Source organism: Pezoporus flaviventris, unplaced genomic scaffold, assembly GCF_033815535.1.
Source record: "Pezoporus flaviventris isolate CSIRO_AGI_PZ_B2104156 unplaced genomic scaffold, CSIRO_AGI_Pfla_v1 ptg000968l, whole genome shotgun sequence".
In the NCBI taxonomy this organism is placed as follows: Eukaryota; Metazoa; Chordata; class Aves; order Psittaciformes; family Psittacidae; genus Pezoporus; species Pezoporus flaviventris.
In genome coordinates, this window is record NW_026893513.1 from 4,914 (window position 1) to 23,050 (window position 18,137).

General features: G+C 58.1%; 1 protein-coding gene across 1 annotated transcript; it reads left to right on the forward strand.

The window, feature by feature from the left end:
* The first annotated feature begins 1,957 nt into the window (after positions 1 to 1,957).
* Positions 1,958 to 17,800, forward strand: BCKDK (branched chain keto acid dehydrogenase kinase). The gene is given in 9 exon segments (XM_061444525.1): positions 1,958 to 1,969; positions 4,571 to 4,651; positions 4,653 to 4,691; positions 8,098 to 8,196; positions 11,062 to 11,135; positions 12,721 to 12,849; positions 14,652 to 14,741; positions 16,267 to 16,419; positions 17,634 to 17,800. Coding segments are annotated over 9 exon segments (822 nt in total). The 3' UTR covers positions 17,779 to 17,800.
* Positions 17,801 to 18,137: the final 337 nt, after the last annotated feature.

The window sequence follows — 18,137 nt, forward strand, 5'->3', positions numbered from 1 at the left end:
CCATTGAGCCCCATTGCCCCCCATTGAGCCCCATTGAGCCCCATTGAGCCCCATTGAGCCCCATTGAGCCCCATTGCCCCCCATTGACCCCCATTGAGCCCCATTGAGCCCCATTGAGCCCCATTGAGCCCCATTGACCCCCATTGAGCCCCATTGAGCCCCATTGAGCCCCATTGAGCCCCATTGGCCCCCATTGCCCCCCATTGAGCCCCATTGCCCCCCATTGCCCCCCATTGAGCCCCATTGTCCCCCATTGCCCCCCATTGCCCCCCATTGACCCCATTGACCCCCATTGCCCCCCATTGCCCCCCATTGAGCCCCATTGCCCCCCATTGCGCCCCCATTGAGCCCCATTGAGCCCCATTGAGCCCCATTGAGCCCCATTGACCCCCATTGAGCCCCATTGTGCCCCATTGCAGCAGAGCGCCCGGTACCTGCAGCAGGAGCTCCCCATCCGCATCGCCCATCGCATCCGGGCCTTCCCGGGGCCTGCCCTTCGGTGTGGGGTGCAACCCCACATTGCTGCACGTGGTAACACGGGGTGACACGGGATAACATGGGATAACATGGGGTGACATGGGATAACATGGGATAACATGGGATAACACGGGGTGACACGGGATAACATGGGATAACATGGGATAACACGGGTGACACGGGATAACATGGGATAACATGGGATATAACATGGGGTGACATGGGATATAACATGGGATAACATGGGATATAACATGGGGTGACATGGGATATAACATGGGTGACATGGGATATAACATGGGGTGACATGGGATATAACATGGGATAACATGGGATATAACATGGGATAACATGGGATAACATGGGATATAACATGGGATAACATGGGATATAACATGGGATAACATGGGGTGACATGGGATAACATGGGATATAACATGGGATAACGTGGGATATAACATGGGATAACATGGGATATAACATGGGATAACATGGGGTGACATGGGATAACATGGGATATAACATGGGATATAACATGGGATATAACATGGGATAACATGGGGTGACACGGGATAACATGGGATAACATGGGATAACATGGGATATAACATGGGATAACATGGGGTGACATGGGATAACATGGGATAACATGGGGTAACATGGGATAACACGGGATAACATGGGGTAACATGGGGTAACACGGGATAACATGGGGTAACATGGGGTAACATGGGGTAACATGGGATAACATGGGATAACATGGGATAACATGGGGTAACATGGGATAACATGGGGTAACATGGGATGACGTGGGATAACATGGGGTAACATGGGATGTAACGTGATAACATGGGGTGACATGGGATAACACGGGATAACATGGGATAACATGGGATGTAACATGGGGTGACATGGGATAAGATGGGATAACATGGGGTAACATGGGATAACATGGATAACATGGGGTGACATGGGATAACGTGGGATAACATGGGATAACATGGGGTGACATGGGATAACGTGGGATAACATGGGATATAACGGGATAACATGGGGTAACATGGGATAACATGGGATAACGTGGGATAACATGGGGTGACATGGGATAACATGGGATAACATGGGATATAACATGGGATAACATGGGGTAACATGGGGTGACATGGGGTGACATGGGGTGACATGGGGTAACATGGGATAACATGGGGATATAACATGGGATATAACATGGGATAACATGGGATAACATGGGGTGACATGGGGTAACATGGGATATAACATGGGATAACATGGGGTAACATGGGATGTAACGTGATAACATGGGGTGACATGGGATAACACGGGATAACATGGGATAACATGGGGTAACATGGGATATAACATGGGATAACATGGGGTAACATGGGATGTAACGTGATAACATGGGGTGACATGGATAACACGGGATAACATGGGATAACATGGGGTAACATGGGATAACATGGGATATAAGGTATTATGGGATGTGTGATATGGGGCAGGGGATCTTATGGGATGTCATGGGATACAATGGGGTTTTACGGGATGTTATGGGGTATTATGGGATACAATGGGGTGTTATGGGGTGTTATGGGGTGTTATGGGGTATTATGGGATACAATGGGGTATTATGGGGTGTAATGGGGTGTTATGGGGTATTATGGGATACAATGGGATGTAATGGGGTGTTATGGGGTGTTATGGGCTATTATGGGATACAATGGGTGTAATGGGGTGTTATGGGCTATTATGGGATACAATGGGTGTAATGGGGTGTTATGGGGTGCTGTGGGCTATTATGGGATACAATGGGGTGTAATGGGGTGTTATGGGATACAATGGGGTGTAATGGGGTGTAATGGGGTGTAATGGGCTATTATGGGATACAATGGGCTATTATGGGGTGTAATGGGGTGTTATGGGGTATTATGGGATACAATGGGGTATTATGGGGTGTTATGGGCTATTATGGGATACAATGGGGTATTATGGGGTGTAATGGGGTGTTATGGGGTATTATGGGATACAATGGGGTATTATGGGGTGTAATGGGGTGTTATGGGCTATTATGGGATACAATGGGGTGTTATGGGGTGTTATGGGGTGCTGTGGGCTATTATGGGATACAATGGGGTGTTATGGGGTGTTATGGGGTGCTGTGGGCTATTATGGGATACAATGGGGTATTATGGGGTGTAATGGGGTGTAATGGGGTGTTATGGGATACAATGGGGTGTAATGGGGTGTTATGGGGTGTTATGGGCTATTATGGGATACAATGGGGTGTTATGGGCTATTATGGGATACAATGGGGTATTATGGGGTGTAATGGGGTGTTATGGGGTATTATGGGATACAATGGGGGTGTAATGGGGTGTTATGGGGTGTTATGGGCTATTATGGGATACAATGGGGTGTTATGGGCTATTATGGGATACAATGGGGTATTATGGGGTGTAATGGGGTGTTATGGGCTATTATGGGATACAATGGGGTATTATGGGGTGTAATGGGGTGTAATGGGGGTGTTATGGGATACAATGGGGTGTAATGGGGTGTTATGGGGTGTTATGGGCTATTATGGGATACAATGGGGTGTAATGGGGTGTTATGGGGTGTTATGGGCTATTATGGGATACAATGGGGTATTATGGGGTGTTATGGGGTGTTATGGGGCTATTATGGGATACAATGGGGTATTATGGGGTGTAATGGGGTGTAATGGGGGTGTTATGGGATACAATGGGGTGTAATGGGGTGTTATGGGGTGTTATGGGCTATTATGGGATACAATGGGGTATTATGGGGTGTAATGGGGTGTTATGGGCTATTATGGGATACAATGGGGTGTAATGGGGTGTTATGGGGTGTTATGGGCTATTATGGGATACAATGGGGTATTATGGGGTGTTATGGGGTGTTATGGGCTATTATGGGATACAATGGGGTATTATGGGGTGTAATGGGGTGTTATGGGCTATTATGGGATACAATGGGGTATTATGGGGTGTAATGGGGTGTAATGGGGGTGTTATGGGATACAATGGGGTGTAATGGGGTGTTATGGGATACATGGGGTGTAATGGTGTGTTATGGGGTGGTAATGGGGTGTTATGGGGTGCTGTGGGCTATTATGGGGATGCGCAGCTCAGGGCCGCGTTCCCCATCCCCCCCCAGCACGAGCTCTACATCCCGCCTTCCACATGCTCAGCGACTTCCCCCCCGGTGGAGTGCGAGCGGGCCCCCATCCCCCCACATCCCCCCCACACATCCTCCCCACACTCCCCCCCATCCCCCCACATCCCCCCCCCACACATCCCCCCATCCCCCATCCCCATCCCCCATCCCCCCATCCCCCATCCCCCATCCCCCATCCCCCATCCCCCCATCCCCCATCCCCCATCCCCCCCATTCCCCCTTCCCCCATCTCCCCCACACCCCCCCCACAACCCATCCCCATCCCCCCCACCCCCCTCATCCCCCCAGCCCCCCATCCCCCATTCCCCCCCATATCCCCCCTTCCCCCCACACCCCCCACTCACCCCAACCCCCATCCCCCCATTTCCCCCTATAGCCCCCACACCCCCTATCCTCCCCATACCCCCCACCCCCCATCCCCCCATTCACCCCACACCCCCATCCCCCCATCCCCCATATCCCCCCTATATCCCCCCACACCCCCACCACCCATCCCCCCATATCCCCCTCATATCCCCCCCTTCCCCCCACATACACCCCCCATCCCCCCATTCCCCCCTATATCCCCCACACCCCCCACACCCCCCCATTCACCCCACACCCCCTTCCCCCATTGCCCCCCATTTCCCCCTATATCCACCCCACCCCCCCATTCCCCCCCATATCCCCCATCCCCCCACACCCCCCATCCCCCCATTCACCCCCATCCCCCCATATCCCCCCACATCCCCCATCCCCCCACCCCCCATCCCCCCATATCCCCCCCCATTCCCCCCCATATCCCCCCCATATCCCCCCCATATCCCCCCCCATTCCCCCCCATATCCCCCCACCCCCATCGCCCCCCAACTCCCCCTCCCCCCGCTCTGCCCCCCAGATCCAGGTCCCCACGGATGAGTCTCGCTTCTGCTCCCTCCTGCGCCAGCTCCTCGAGGACCACAAGGACGTCGTCACCCTCCCTGGCCGAGGGCCTGCGGGAGTGCAGGCGCCACATCCAGGTGCCGTGGGCAGCCCCATAGACACTGACCCATGGATACTGCCCCATGGATACTGACCCATAGATAGTGACCCATAGACAGTGACCCATAGATACTGCCCCATAGACAGTGACCCATAGACAGTGACCCATAGACACTGACCCATAGACAGTGACCCATAGACAGTGACCCATAGACACTGCCCCATGGATACTGCCCCATAGACAGTGACCCATAGACAGTGACCCATAGACAGTGACCCATAGACAGTGACCCATAGATACTGCCCCATAGACAGTGACCCATAGACACTGACCCCAGGATACTGCCCCATAGACACTGACCCATAGATAGTGACCCATAGACAGTGACCCATAGATACTGCCCCATGGATACTGCCCATAGATACTGCCCCATAGACACTGACCCATAGATACAGCCCCATAGACAGTGACCCATAGACAGTGACCCATAGATACAGCCCCATAGACAGTGACCCATAGACAGTGACCCATGGATACTGCCCCATGGATACTGCCCCATAGACAGTGACCCATAGATACAGCCCCATAGACAGTGACCAATAGACACTGCACCATAGACAGTGACCCATAGATACAGCCCCATAGACACTGCCCCATAGACAGTGACCCATAGATACAGCCCCATAGACAGTGACCCATAGATAGTGACCCATAGACAGTGACCCATAGTTACTACCCCATAGACGGTGACCCATAGATACTGCCCCATGGATACTACCCCATAGATGGTGACCCATAGACAGTGACCCATAGACGGTGACCCATAGACAGTGACCCATAGACGGTGACCCATAGACAGTGACCCATGGATACTGCCCCATAGACACTGACCCATAGACACTGACCCATAAACGGTGACCCATGGATACTGCCCCATAGACAGTGACCCATAGACAGTGACCCATAGACACTGACCCATAGACAGTGACCCATAGACACTGCCCCATAAACGGTGACCCATGGATACTGCCCCATAGACAGTGACCCATAGACATGACCCATAGACAGTGACCCATAGATACTGCCCCATGGATACTGCCCCATAGATACTGCCCCATAGACACTGACCCATAGATACAGCCCCATAGACAGTGACCCATAGACAGTGACCCATGGATACTGCCCCATAGACAGTGACCCATAGACCGTGACCCATGGATACTGCCCCATAGATGGTGACCCATAGACAGTGACCCATAGACACTGCCCCATAGACGGTGACCCATGGATACTGCCCCATAGACAGTGACCCATGGATACTGCCCCATAGACACTGACCCATAGATAGTGACCCATAGACAGTGACCCATAGATACTGCCCCATAGATACTGCCCCATAGACAGTGACCCATAGACAGTGACCCATGGATACTGCCCCATAGACAGTGACCCATAGACAGTGACCCGTGGATACTGCCCCATAGACAGTGACCCATAGACAGTGACCCATAGACAGTGACCCATGGATACTGCCCCATAGATACTGCCCCATAGACAGTGACCCATGGACAGTGACCCATAGACAGCGACCCATAGATACTGCCCCATAGACACTGACCCATAGACAGTGACCCATAGATACTGCCCCACAGACAGTGACCCATAGACGGTGACCCATGGATACTGACCCATAGACAGTGACCCATAGACAGTGACCCATGGATACTGCCCCATAGACAGTGACCCATAGACGGTGACCCATAGACAGCGACCCATAGATACTGCCCCATAGACAGTGACCCATAGACGGTGACCCATGGATACTGCCCCATGGATACTGCCCCATAGACAGTGACCCATGGATACTGACCCATAGATACTGACCCATAGACAGTGACCCATGGATACTGCCCCATAGACAGTGACCCATGGATACTGCCCCATGGATACTGCCCCATGGATACTGCCCCATAGACGGTGACCCATAGACAGTGACCCATGGATACTGCCCCATGGATACTGCCCCATAGATACTGCCCCATAGACGGTGACCCATAGACAGTGACCCATAGACGGTGACCCATAGACAGTGACCCATGGATACTGCCCCATGGATACTGCCCCATAGATGGTGACCCATGGATACTGCCCCATGGATACTGCCCCATGGATACTGCCCCATGGATACTGCCCCATAGACAGTGACCCATAGACAGTGACCCATGGATACTGCCCCATAGGCAGTGACCCATAGACAGTGACCCATAGACAGCGACCCAGAGACAGCGCCCCATAGATACAGCCCCATAGACAGTGACCCATAGATACAGCCCCATAGACACAGCCCCATAGACAGTGCCCCATAGACACCCACTACGGACACCGCCCCATAGACACCCCCTATACCCCCCCATAGACACCCCCTATACCCCCATAGCACCCCCCATAGACACCCCCTATAAGCCCTATAGACCCCCCCTATACCCCCTATAGCCCCCCCATAGACACCCCCTATAAGCCGTATAGACACCCCCCTATAGCCCCTATAGGCCCCCCCCATAGACACCCCCTATAGCCCCTATAGACACCCCCTATAGCCCCCCCATAGACACCCCCTATACCCCCTATAGCACCCCCCCATAGATACCCCCCTATAAGCCCTATAGACACCCCCATAGACACCCCCTGTAGCCCCCCCCATAGACACCCCCCTATACCCCCTATAGCCCCCCCATAGACACCCCCTATGCCCCTATAGCCCCCCCCATAGACACCCCCCTATACCCCCTATAGCCCCCCCATAGACACCCCCCTATAAGCCCTATAGACACCCCCCTATACCCCCTATAGCACCCCCCATAGACACCCCCTATACCCCCTATAGCCCCCTCCCCATAGACACCCCCTATAAGCCCTATAGACACCCCCTATACCCCCTATAGCCCCCCCATAGACACCCCCCTATAGCCCCTATAGCCCCCCCATAGACACCCCCTATAGCCCCCCCATAGACACCCCCTATAGCCCCCCCCATAGACACCCCCTATAAGCCCTATAGACACCCCCTATACCCCCTATAGCCCCCCCATAGACACCCCCCTATAGCCCCTTTAGCCCCCCATAGACACCCCCTATAGCCCCCCCCATAGACACCCCCTATAGCCCCTATAGACACCCCCTATAGCCCCCCCATAGACACCCCCTATAGCCCCCCCCATAGACACCCCCTATAGCACCCCCCATAGATACCCCCCTATAAGCCCTATAGACACCCCCATAGACACCCCCTATAGCCCCCCCATAGACACCCCCTATAAGCCCTATAGACACCCCCTATAGCCCCCCCCATAGACACCCCCTATAGCCCTATAGACACCCCCTATAGCCCCTATAGACACCCCCTATAGCCCCCCCCTGCCCTATAACCCCCCCGTTCCCTATAGGACGAGGGCCTCATCCGCCTCTTCCTGGACCAGACCCTCACGTCCCGCCTGGGCATGCGGATGCTGGCTGCCCATCACCTGGCTCTGCACGAGGACAAGGTTAGGGGGCGCCCCATAGCGCGCTATAGGGCGCTATGGGGCTCGTCGGGACCTATAGCGTCCATAGGGACCTATGGTGCCTGTAGATCCAGAGAGCGCCCATAGGGTCCTGTAGCGCTCATGGGGCTCTAGAACACCCATAGGGCGCTATGGGGCGCTATGGGGCTCATCAGGCCCTAGAGCGCCCATAGGCGCTATAGGGCGCTATGGGGCTCGTCGGACCTATAGCGCCCATAGGGACCTATGGTGCCTGTAGATCCAGAGAGCGCCCATAGGGTCCTGTAGCGCTCATGGGGCTCTAGAACACCCATAGGGCGCTATGGGGCGCTATGGGGCTCATCGGGCCCTAGAGCGCCCATAGGCGCTATAGGGCGCTATGGGGCTCGTCGGGACCTATAGCGCCCATAGGGACCTATAGTGCCTGTAGATCCAGAGAGCGCCCATAGGGTCCTGTAGAGCTCATGGGGCTCTATAACACCCATAGGGCGCTATGGGGCGCTATGGGGCTCGTCGGGACCTATAGGGACCTATAGTGCTTATAGATCAATAGAGCGCCCATAGGCTCCTATGGCGCTCATAGGGCTCTAGAACACCCATAGGGCGCTATGGGGCGCTATGGGGCTCATCGGGCCCTAGAGCGCCCATAGGGCTCTATAACACCCATAGGGCGCTATAGGGCGCTATGGGGCTCGTCAGGCCCTATAGCGCCCATAGGGACCTATAGTGCCTGTAGATCCAGAGAGCGCCCATAGGGTCCTGTAGAGCTCATGGGGCTCTAGAACACCCATAGGGCGCTATGGGGCGCTATGGGGCTCATCGGGCCCTAGAGCGCCCATAGGCGCTGTAGGGTGCTATGGGGCTCGTCAGGCCCCATAGCGCCCATAGGGACCTATAGCGCCTATAGATCCAGAGAGCACCCATAGGGTCCTGTAGAGCTCATGGGGCTCTAGAACACCCATAGGGCGCTATAGGGCGCTATGGGGCTCATCGGGCCCTATAGGGACCTATAGTGCCTATAGATCCCTATAGCGCCCATAGGCTCCTATAGCGCTCATGGGGCTCTATAACACCTATAGGGCGCTATGGGGCTCATCGGGCCCTAGAGCGCCCATAGGGCTCTATAACACCCATAGGGCGCTATAGGGCGCTATGGGGCTCATTGGGCCCGATAGCGTCCATAGGGACCTATAGCGCCTATAGATCCAGAGAGCGCCCATAGGGTCCTGTAGAGCTCATGGGGCTCTAGAACACCCATAGGGCGCTATAGGGCGCTATGGGGCTCATCGGGACCTATAGGGACCTATAGTGCTTATAGATCAATAGAGCGCCCATACGCTCCTATGGCGCTCATAGGGCTCTAGAACACCCATAGGGCGCTATGGGGCTCATCAGGCCCTAGAGCGCCCATAGGGCTCTATAACACCCATAGGGCGCTATAGGGCGCTATGGGGCTCATCGGGACCTATAGCGCCCATAGGGACCTATAGTGCCTGTAGATCCAGAGAGCGCCCATAGGGTCCTGTAGCGCTCATGGGGCTCTAGAACACCTATAGGGCGCTATAGGGCGCTATGGGGCTCATCAAGCCCTATAGCGTCCATAGGGACCTATGGTGCCTGTAGGTCCCTAGAGCACCCATAGGGTCCTGTAGCGCTCATAGGGCTCTAGAACACCTATAGGGCGCTATAGGGCGCTATAGGGCTCGTCAGGCCCTATAGCGCCCATAGGGACCTATGGTGCCTATAGATCCCTAGAGCACCCATAGGGTCCTGTAGCGCTCATAGGGCTCTAGAACACCCATAGGGCGCTATGGGGCGCTATGGGGCTCATCGGGCCCTAGAGCGCCCATAGGGCTCTATAACACCCATAGGGCGCTATAGGGCGCTATGGGGCTCATCGGGCCCTAGAGCGCCCATAGGGCTCTATAACACCCATAGGGCGCTATAGGGCGCTATGGGGCTCATCGGGCCCCATAGCGCCCATAGGGACCTATAGCGCCTATAGATCCAGAGAGCGCCCATAGGGACCTATAGCGCTCATAGGGCTCTATAACACCCATAGGGCGCTATAGGGCGCTATGGGGCTCATCGGGCCCTATAGCTCCCACAGGGTCCTATAGCGCTCATAGGGCTCTAGAACACCCATAGGGCGCTATAGGGCCCTCCTAGGGCCATGTAGCGCCCATAGCGCCCTATAGCACCCATGGGGCCCCATAGCACCTATAGGGCCCTATAGCGCTCACAGGGCCCTATAGCGCCCATAGGGCACTCCAGCGCTCATAGGGCCCTCCAGCGCTCATAGGGCCCTATAGTGCTCACAGGGCCCTATAGCACTCATAGGGTTCTATAGCGCCCATAGGGCCCCATAGCGCCTATAGATCCCTATAGCACCTATAGGGCCCTATAGCACTCATAGGGCCCCATAGCGCCCATAGGGCCCCATAGTGCCCACAGGGCCCTATAGCGCCTATAGGGCCCTGTAACACTCGTAGGGCACTATAGCGCCTATAGGGCCCCATAGCGCCTATAGGGCCCTGTAACACTTATAGGGCACTATAGACCCCATAGGGCTTTATAGTGCCTATAGAGCCCTATAGCGCCTATAGGGCCCCATAGCGCCTATAGGGCCCCATAGGGCCCTGTAACACTTATAGGGCACTATAGACCCCATAGGGCTCTATAGCGCCCCATAGCGCCCACAGGGCCCTATAGCACCCTATAGCACTCCTAGGGCACTATAGGACCCCTATGGCCCCTATAGCGCTCTATAGCAATCATTGGGTCCTATAGCACCCATAGGGCCCTATAGCGCCCTATAGCACCCTATAGCACCCTATAGGGCGCTTATAGGGTGCCCCCCACCCGCAGCCGGACTTCGTGGGCATCATCTGCACCCGCCTCTCGCCCAAGAAGCTCATTGAGAAGTGGGTCGACTTCGCACGGTGAGGCCCCATAGCGGCCCCATAGCACCCCATAGCACCCCATAGCGCCCCATAGCACCCCCATAGAGCCCCATAGCACCCCATAGAGCCCCCATAGCACCCCCATAGAGCCCCCATAGAGCTCCCATAGCACCCCCATAGCGCCCCATAGCACCCCCATATCACCCCCATAGCACCCCATAGAGCCCCCATAGCACCCCATAGCGCCCCATAGCGCCCCATGGCACCCCCATAGCACCCCATAGAGCCCCCATAGCACCCCATAGCGCCCTCATAGCACCCCATAGAGCCCCATAGCGCCCCATAGCACCCACATAGCACCCCAAGCACCCCCATAGCACCCCATAGAGCCTCATAGCGCCCCATAGCGCCCCATAGCACCCCCATATCACCCCCATAGCACCCCATAGAGCCCCCATAGCACCCCATAGCGCCCCATAGCGCCCCATAGCACCCCCATAGAGCCCCCATAGAGCCCCCATAGCACCCCCATAGCACCCTCATAGCGCCCCATAGCGCCCCATAGCACCCCCATAGAGCCCCCATAGAGCCCCCATAGCACCCCCATAGCGCCCCATAGCACCCCATAGCGCCCCATAGCACCCCCATAGAGCCCCCATAGAGCCCCCATAGCACCCCCATAGCACCCTCATAGCGCCCCATAGCACCCCATAGCGCCCCATAGCACCCCCATAGCGCCCTCATAGCGCCCCATAGAGCCCCCATAGAGCCCCCATAGCACCCTCATAGCGCCCCATAGCACCCCATAGCACCCCCATAGAGCCCCCATAGCACCCCCATAGCACCCCCATAGCGCCCCATAGCACCCCATGGCACCCCCATAGCACCCCATAGAGCCCCCATAGCACCCCATAGCGCCCTCATAGCACCCCATAGAGCCCCATAGCGCCCCATAGCACCCACATAGCACCCCAAGCACCCCCATAGCACCCCATAGAGCCTCATAGCCCCCCATAGCGCCCCATAGCACCCCCATATCACCCCCATAGCACCCCCATAGAGCCCCCATAGCGCCCCATGGCACCCCCATATCACCCCCATAGCACCTCCATAGCACCCCATAGCACCCCCAGAGCCGCCATAGTGCCCCATAGACCCCCATCGCTCCCCATAGTGCCCCCATAGCGTCCCGTAGCACCCCCATAGCACCCCATAGAGCCCCCATATCACCCCCATAGCACCCCATAGCGCCCCCATAGAGCCCCCATAGCACCCCCATAGCGCCCCCATAGCACCCCATAGAGCCCCCATAGCGCCCCATAGCGCCCCATGGCACCCCCATATCACCCCCATAGCACCCCATAGCACCCCCAGAGCCGCCATAGTGCCCCATAGACCCCCATCGCTCCCCATAGTGCCCCCATAGCACCCCCATAGCACCCCATAGCACCCCATAGCACCCCATAGCGCCCTCATAGAGCCCCCATAGCACCCCATATCACCCCCATAGAGCCCCCATAGCACCCCATAGCGCCCCCATAGAGCCCCATAGCGCCCCATAGCGCCCCATAGCACCCCCATAGAGCCCCCATAGCGCCCCATAGCGCCCCATGGCGCCCCATAGGCGCCTGTGTGAGCAGCAGTACGGCCACGCCCCCCGCGTGCGCATCAACGGTCACGTGGCCGCCCGCTTCCCCCACATCCCCCTGCCCCTCGACTACGTCCTGCCCGAGCTGCTCAAGAACGCCATGAGGTACATGGGGGGCTATGGGGCAGCTATGGGGCAGCTATGGGGCAGCTATGGGGTGCTATGGGGGGCTATGGGGTGGGCTATGGGGGGCTATGGGGGGCTATGGGGGGCTATGGGGTGCTATGGGGGGCTATGGGGGGCTATGGGGGGCTATGGGGCAGGCTATGGGGTGGGCTATGGGGGGCTATGGGGTGGGCTATGGGGTGCTATGGGGGGCTATGGGGCAGGCTATGGGGTGGGCTATGGGGGGCTATGGGGCAGCTATGGGGGGCTATGGGGCAGCTATGGGGCAGCTATGGGGTGGGCTATGGGGTGCTATGGGGTGGACTATGGGGGGCTATGGGGCAGCTATGGGGGGCTATGGGGGGCTATGGGGCAGCTATGGGGTGGGCTATGGGGGGCTATGGGGCAGCTATGGGGTGGGCTATGGGGTGCTATGGGGTGGACTATGGGGGGCTATTGGGTGCTATTGGGTGCTATGGAGTGCTATGGGGCAGCTATGGGGCGGCTATGGGGTGGGCAATGGGGTGCTATGGGGGGCGCTATGGGGCGGCTATGAGGTGGGCTATGGGGGGCTATGGGGGGCTATGGGGCAGCTATGGGGTGGGCTATGGGGTGCTATGGGGTGGGCTATGGGGGGCTATGGGGTGGGCTATGGGGTGTTATGGGGCGGGCTATGGGGGGCTATGGGGCAGCTATGGGGGGCTATGGGGCGGGCTATGGGGGTCTATGGGGGGCTATGGGCCGGGCTATGGGGGGCAATGGGGCAGCTATGGGGCGGGCTATGGAGGGCGCTATGGGGCGGCTATGGAACGGGCTATGGGGGGCTATGGGGCGGGCTATGGGGGGCTCTATGGGGCGGCTATGGGGAGCGATGGTGGGGGTATGGGGGCCGATGGGGGGGATATAGGGGGCTATGGGGCACAATGGGGTGGCTATGTGGGGCCTATGGGGGGATATAGGGGGGTTATGGGGCTCTATGGGGGGCTATGGGGTGGCTATGGGGCAGCTATGGGGCGGCTATGGGGTGCTATGGGAGTCTATGGGGGCGCTGTGTGGGGGCTATGGGGGCAGTATGGGTTGCTATGGGGTGCGATGGGGGGCGATACGGGGTGTCTATGGGGGTCTATGGGTCCATGGGTGTCTATGGGGTGTCTACAGGGGTCTATGGGTCCATGTGGCTCTATAGGCTGTCTATGGGTGTCTATGGGTCTCTATGGGTCCCATGGGTCTCTATGGGTCTCTATGGGTCCCATGGGTCTCTATGGGTCTCTATGGGTCTCTATGTGTCCCTATGGGTCTCTATGGGTCCCATGGGTCTCTATGGGTCTCTATGGGTCCCATGGGTCTCTATGGGTCTCTATGTGTCCCTATGGGTCTCTATGGGTCCCATGGGTCTCTATGGGTCCCTATGGGTCCCTATGTGTCTCTATGGGTCCCTATGGGTCCCTATGGGTCTCTATGGGTCTCTATGGCTCCCTATGGGTCCCTATGGGTCTCTATGGCTCCCTATGGGTCCCATGGGTCCCTATGGGTCCCATGGGTCTCTATGGGTCTCTATGGGTCCCATGGGTCCCTATGGGTCTCTATGGGTCCCATGGGTCTCTATGGGTCTCTATGGGTCCCTATGGGTCTCTATGGCTCCCTATGGGTCCCATGGGTCCCTATGGGTCTCTATGGCTCCCTATGGGTCCCATGGGTCTCTATGGGTCTCTATGGGTCCCATGGGTCTCTATGGGTCTCTATGGGTCTCTATGGCTCCCTATGGGTCCCTATGGGTCTCTATGGGTCTCTATGGGGCACAGGGCGACGATGGAGTTCCACCTGGACACCCCATACAACGTGCCCGACATCGTGGTCACCATCGCCAACAACGACATCGACGTCGTCATCCGGTATCTATGGGGCGGGGGGGGGCGCCCTATGGGGCAGAGGGGGGGGCCCTATAGGGCTATGGGGTGGGGGGGGTGTGCCCCACATCATCCCTATGGGTCATCCCTATGGGTCATGCCTATGGGTCATCCCTATGGGACCCCGCTATGGGTCCTCCCTATGGGTCCCCGCCATGGGTCTCCGCTATGGGTCCCCGCCATGGGTCCCTCCCCATGGGTCCCCCCTATGGCTCCTCCCTATGGGTCCCCGCCATGGGTCCTCCCTATGGGTCCCGCCGTGGGTCCCGCTATGGGTCCTGGATGTGGGTCCTACCGTGGGTCCCGCTATGGGTCCTGGATGTGGGTCCCGCTATGGGTCCCCCCATGGGTCCCCGCTATGGGTTCTCCCTATGGGTCCCGCTATGGGTCCCGCCGTGGGTCCCGCTATGGGTCCTGGATGTGGGTCCCGCTATGGGTCCCCCCATGGGTCCCCACTATGGGTTCTCCCTATGGGTCCCGCCGTGGGTCCCGCTATGGGTCCTGGATGTGGGTCCCGCTATGGGTCCCGCCGTGGGTCCCGCTATGGGTACCACTGTGGGTCCCACTATGGGTCCCCCCCATGGGTCCCCGCTATGGGTCCTCCCTATGGGTCCCGCCACGGTTCCCCCCATAGGTCCCCCCTATGGTTCTCCCTATGGGTCCCCCCATGGGTCCCGCTGTGGATCCCCGCTATGGGTCCCGCCATGGGTCCCGCTATGGGTCCCGCCGTGGGTCCCGCTATGGGTCCCGCTATGGGTCCTGGATGTGGGGCACCGTTTCAGGGTCCCGCTATGGGTCCTGCTGTGGATCCCCGCTATGGGTCCCGCCGTGGATCCCGCCATGGGTCCCGCTGTGGGTCCCGCTATGGGTCCCGCTATGGGTCCTGGATGTGGGTCCCGCTATGGGTCCTGGATGTGGGGCGCCATTGCAGGGTCCCACTATGGGTCCCGCTGTGGATCCCCGCTATGGGTCCCGCTATGGGTCCTGGATGTGGGTCCCGCTATGGGTCCCCGCTATGGGTCCCGCTATGGGTCCCGCTATGGGTCCCGCCGTGGGTCCTGGATGTGGGTCCCGCCGTGGGTCCCGCTATGGGTCCTGGATGTGGGTCCCGCCGTGGGTCCCGCTATGGGTCCCGCTATGGGTCCTGGATGTGGGTCCCGCTATGGGTCCTGGATGTGGGTCCCGCTATGGGTCCCGCTATGGGTCCCGCTATGGGTCCTGGATGTGGGTCCCGCTATGGGTCCCGCTATGGGTCCCGCTATGGGTCCCGCTATGGGTCCCCGCTATGGGTCCCGCTATGGGTCCCGCTATGGGTCCCGCTATGGGTCCCGCTATGGGTCCTGGATGTGGGTCCCGCTATGGGTCCCGCTATGGGTCCCGCTATGGGTCCCCGCTATGGGTCCCGCTATGGGTCCCGCTGTGGGTCCCGCCGTGGGTCCCGCTATGGGTCCTGGATGTGGGTCCCGCTATGGGTCCCGCTATGGGTCCTGGATGTGGGGCGCCGTTGCAGGGTGTCGGACCGCGGCGGGGGCATCCCCCACGAGCTCCTGGACAAGGTCACCCAATACCACTTCAGCACGGCCGAGGCCAGCGCCCAGGACCCACGCTTGGGGGGCGGCCCCTTCCGCGGCCTCATGGAGCCCCCTGCCGGGCCCATGCACGGGTACGCGCCCCACTGAGACCCACCGAGACCCATTGAGGACCCATTGAGGACCCATTGACTTCCATTGACTTCCATTGACTTCCATTGACTTCCATTGACTTCCATTGACTTCCATTGAGCCCCATTGACGTCCATGGACCCCCATTGATCCCCATTGATCCCCATTGACCCCCATTGACTCCCATTGACCCCATTGACCCCATTGACCCCCATTAACCCCATTGACTCCCATTGACCCCCATTGACCTGTATTGACCCCCATTGACTCCCATTGACCCCCATTGACCTCCTTTGCCCCCCATTGACGTCATTGACCCCCACTGACCTCCATTGACCCCCATTGACCTCCATTGACCCCCGTTGATTCCATTGACTCCCGTTGCCCCCCATTGACTCCCATTGAGTTCATTGACTTCCATTGACCTCCATTGACCCCCATTGACCCCCATTGACTCCCATTGACCCCCATCGATGCCATTGACCCCCATTGACTCCCATTGACCCCCATTGACCCTCATTGACTCCCATTGACCCTCATTGACTCCCATTGAGTTCATTGACTTCCATTGACCTCCATTGACCCCCATTGACTCCCATTGACCTCCATTGATGCCATTGACCATTGACTCCCATTGACTCCCATTGACCCCCATTGACCCCCATTGACTCCCATTGACCCCCATTGACCCCCATTGACTCCCATTGACTCCCATTGACCCCCATTGACTCCCATTGACCCCCATTGACCCCCATTGACCCCCATTGACCCCCATTGACTCCCATTGACCCTCATTGACTCCCATTGACCCCCATTGACTCCCATTGAGTTCATTGACTTCCATTGACCCCCATTGACCCCCATTGACCCCCATTGACTCCCATTGACCCCCATTGACCCCCATTGACCCCCATTGACTCCCATTGACCCCCATTGACCCCCATTGACCCCCATTGACTCCCATTGACTCCCATTGACCCCCATTGACCCCCATTGACTCCCATTGCCTCCCATTGACTCCCATTGACCCCCATTGACTCCCATTGACTCCCATTGACCCCCATTGACCCCCATTGACCCCCATTGACCCCCATTGACCCCCATTGACTCCCATTGACCCCCATTGACCCTCATTGACTCCCACTGACCCCCATTGACTCCCATTGAGTCCATTGACCTCCATCGCCCCCCCATCGCCCCCCACTGCTCCCCACAGGTTCGGCTTCGGGCTCCCCACATCCCGCGCCTACGCCGAGTACCTGGGGGGGTCGCTGGCGCTGCAGTCGCTGCAGGGGGTGGGCACCGACGTCTTCCTGCGCCTGCGCCACATCGACGGCAAGGCCGAGAGCTTCCGCATCTGAGGGCGCCCCACGGCGGCCGGGGGGAGCAATGGGGCTGCCCCCCCCTCTATGGGGCTGGGGGCGGTGTTGGTGCTTGTGGGGGTGGGGGGGGGGAATGGTTCCTAGGGTCAATGTGGATGAGGGGGAGCAGCCCTATGGGGGGGGGAGTGGTTCTTGTGGGGGTCATTGGTCTCTATGGGGTGGGATTGGGCCCTATGGGGGTCTTTGGGCCCTATGGGGGGTATTGGTCTCTATGGGGTGGGATTGGGCCCTATGGGGGTCATTGGTCTCTATGGGGTGGGATTGGGCCCTATGGGGGTCATTGGTCTCTATGGGGTGGGATTGGGCCCTATGGGGGTCATTGGTCTCTATGGGGTGGG